At 40.3% G+C, this 3,612-nt stretch overlaps 1 protein-coding gene across 1 annotated transcript; it reads right to left on the reverse strand.

Annotated features, from left to right (window-relative positions):
• Nucleotides 1-2,060: 2,060 nt before the first annotated feature.
• LOC308429017 (olfactory receptor 8H1-like) lies at nt 2,061-2,999 on the reverse strand (the record flags this gene model as incomplete). The annotated part of the gene is made up of 1 exon (XM_080927663.1): nt 2,061-2,999. The coding sequence occupies one exon, from the start codon at nt 2,997-2,999 to the stop codon at nt 2,061-2,063; it is 939 nt and encodes a 312-aa protein (XP_080783789.1).
• Between the last annotated feature and the right edge of the window lie 613 nt (nt 3,000-3,612).

Genomic DNA, 3,612 nt, shown 5'->3' on the forward strand with positions numbered 1-3,612 from the left:
TCTAGGGTTATCTCTTTTAGCGTTTTCTTTATTGTATCAATTTCTGTTTTAATTTCCCTCTTCCATTCCTTTATATCTTTGGTTCTGTTTTCCTCTCGTTCTTTGAGTTCTTTGAGTGTTTTTCTTGTTTCTTCTTTAAAAGCTTCTGAATCTTTTTGCTTTTCCTCCCTTTCTTGTTTAAGTAACTCTATCAGCGTCTTGAGGCATGATTTCAGGTCTGTGTCTTCTTTTTCTGGAGTGTTTGGAATTCCGATGTTTGCTACTATGTGAGAGCTGGGTTCTGGTGTTGCTAGATTGTCTTGGTTTCCTTGGGATATACTCTTTCTCTTTCCTCTTGCCATTTTGTTGTCAGTGATATGTTCTTGCCTTTCCCTTGTATCTGGTCTGTGTCCCTGGTACACATTCCGTGTGCAATCCGCAGAGATCTCTCTACTCCCCGGCAGCCCATGTTCTGGGTGGCAGCTGGGCAAGGCTCCGCTCTGCATCCTGAAGTCGCCTCCGGGTGGGAACAGAAGTTCCTAAGATCTGTTCCTGGTCACTGGATCGGGGAGGACAGGGCAGGTCAGGGCAGGGGGTGCCCTTTCCGTGTGCACTCCGCAGAGATCCCTCTGCTTCCCAGCAGCCTAGGTTTCCCACTCACCAGTTGCTCAGCCTGTACGAGCCGCCTTTCCGGCTGGCAGTTGGGCCAGGCTCTGCTCTGCGTCCTGAAGTCGTCTCCGGGTGGGAACACAAGTTCCTAAGATCTGTTCCCGGTCACAGTTGCTCAGCCTGTGGATTCCTTTTTGATATTAAAAACTGAATGTCTTTTTTATCATTAGACAAGTTTTATTGGTTTATAAGTTTCTAAAATTACAGCACTTATAAAATATAATTTTAAGATTGAATACTATGTTTTCTAATTTTCTGTACAGTTGTCTTTTTACAATTTTATTGGATAATCTCTGTATTTAAATTTCAAATGTTATACCCTTCCCCTCTACTTCCCTCCCTCCTCCTGCTCAACTTGATTCCATGAAGGTGCTCTCTCTCCCAATCATCTTGTCCACCTCCTCGCCTTGGCTGCTGCTTCTGTTGTTCTTCACATGAGCATGCAAACCCTTCAGATATTTCAATCTTGTGGTTGTTCAGAAAATTAGACATAGTGCTATTTGAGAACCTAGCTATACCACTCATGGGCATATACCCCGAAATAGCTTCAATATCTAACAAGGACACATACTCAACAATGTTCATAGCAGACTTATTTATAACAGCCAGAAGCTGGAAAGAACCCAGATGTCCTTCTACAGAGGAATGGATACAGAAATTGTGGAACATATACACAATGAAGTACTACTCAGCTATTAAAAATGAGTTCATGAAATTCCTAGGAAAATGGCTGGAACTTGAAGCTATCATCTTGAGTGAGGTAACCCATCACAAAAGAAAGGTCATGGTATGCATTCACTTATAAGCTGATACTAGTCCTTCCCCTTCCAAAAAAAAAAAAAAATTAAAGTTTGGAATACCCAAGAAAGCATCCAAAGAACTTATGAAGTTCAAAAAAGAAGAAAGACCAGAATGTGGATGCCTCAGTCCTTCTTAGAAGGGAGGGGAAAAAAAAAAAAAAAAAAACCAGGGGAGGAAATACAAGATCAAAGAGAGGAGTAGGGATTGAAGAAAAGGTCTACAGAGACTGCCTCACCTGGAGAACCACAGCATATGCAGCCACTAAACCCAAATACTATTGCTGATGCCAAGAAGTGTTTACTGGTAGGAATCTGATATGGATGCCTCCTCAGAGTCTCTGCCAGAGTCATACAGATATAGATGAGGATGCTTGCAGTTGTCTTTAAAGTAAATATATTTAGAACACAGATTTAATATATGTTTATTATTTCATATTAATATGCTTATTTCTAAATATTTTCCTTGTTAATATCTAAGAATAAACTACATTATGCAAGCAACAGCTCCACACAGATTTAAATAATACATACAATATATTTTCAATAGAGATGAAGGAAATACCTAACTGGTAAAAGAGAAGAGTCCAGTGCTGAGTACCAATCCTATCTTCACTACCTGGAGTTCTCCCTTTTCTTTATAGCCCTACTGACAGCATTTTTTACTTCTTTGTTTCTGAGACTATAAATGAGTGGATTCAGCATGGGAATCACAATGGTATAGAAGACAGAAGCCACTTGGTCCTTCCCCAAAGAGTAGGATCTCTTTGGTTTTAAATAAGTAAAGATCGTAGTACTGTAAAACATGGTGACTGCAAGGAGATGAGAGGCACACGTGGAAAAGGCTTTCTGCTTCCCTGAAGTAGAACTGATTTTCAAGATGGTGGAGAGGATGGATGCATAAGACATTGATATGGTGAAAAGAGACATGATTAGAGTTGAAGCAGAGACAATGATTATTATCATTTCAATGACAGATGTATCACTGCAGGACAAGGCTAAAATGGCTGGTGTGTCACAGAAAAAATGATTCAGAACATGAGAGCCACAGAAACTCATCTTGCTTAGACAAAGCATATTGATGGTAGAATCCATAAATCCCATCATGTAGGAACCAGTGAGGAGGGCATAACATCTTCTTCTGGACATAACGACTGGGTAGTGTAAAGGGTTGCATATAGCTACAAAGCGGTCATAGGCCATGGAGCAGAGAAGAAAACATTCAGCTCCAGCAAACAGAACAAAAAAGTACAGCTGGGTAAAGCAACCCCTGAAGGAAATATTCTTGATGGAGGTGAAGAGGTTCTCGAAGGTTTTAGGTGTGATGACAGTTGAGTAACTGAGGTCCAGGAGTGATAGGTGGGTCAGGAAGAAGTACATTGGAGTGTGAAGCTGAGCATCTAGATGAATGATCAGTATCATCCCTGTGTTCCCCAGCACAGTGACCAGGTATATCAGGAGAAACAGCACAGCGAGCACTGGCTGTATCTCTTTGGAATCTGTCAGCCCCATAAGGATGAAGCCAGACTCTTCTGTGTAATTCCAACTGTTCATTGTGAAAAACCCTAAAACCAAAATGAAATCAAAGATTATACTCAGCTTGGTTAACTTTACAAAAGACTTTTCTTTAAATGTACCTGCTGGTATGTTTGTTACTTTGGTTGGCTCAATATTGATAATTCTTTTCAGTGTAAGGATGAATAAGATGAGAAAGTAGGGAAAACTTTAGACCATATAGGCACAAGAGAAAATTTTCTGAACAAAACACCAATGGCTCAAGCTCTAAGTCAAAGATTAACAAATGGGACTTAATGAGATTGCAAAGTTTCTGTAAGGCTAAGGACATTGTCAAGAAAACAAAACGGCAGCCAACAGAATGGGAAAAGATCTTTACCAACTCCACATCAGATAGAGGCCTAATATCTAAGGTATACAAAGAACTCAAAAAGCTAGACACCAGAGAATCAAATAACCCTATTAAAAAATGGGGTATAGAGCTAAACAAAACGTTCTCAGTTGAGGAATAGCGAATGGCTGAGAAATATCTGAGGAAGTGCTCGACATCTTTAGCCATCAGGGAAATGCAAATTAAAACAACCCTGAGATTCCACCTCACACCAGTCAGATTGGCCAAGATCCAAAACTCAGACAACAACAGATGCTGGTG

The sequence above is a fragment of the Micromys minutus genome (genome assembly GCF_963924665.1).
Source record: "Micromys minutus genome assembly, chromosome: 13".
Taxonomy (NCBI): domain Eukaryota; kingdom Metazoa; phylum Chordata; class Mammalia; order Rodentia; family Muridae; genus Micromys; species Micromys minutus.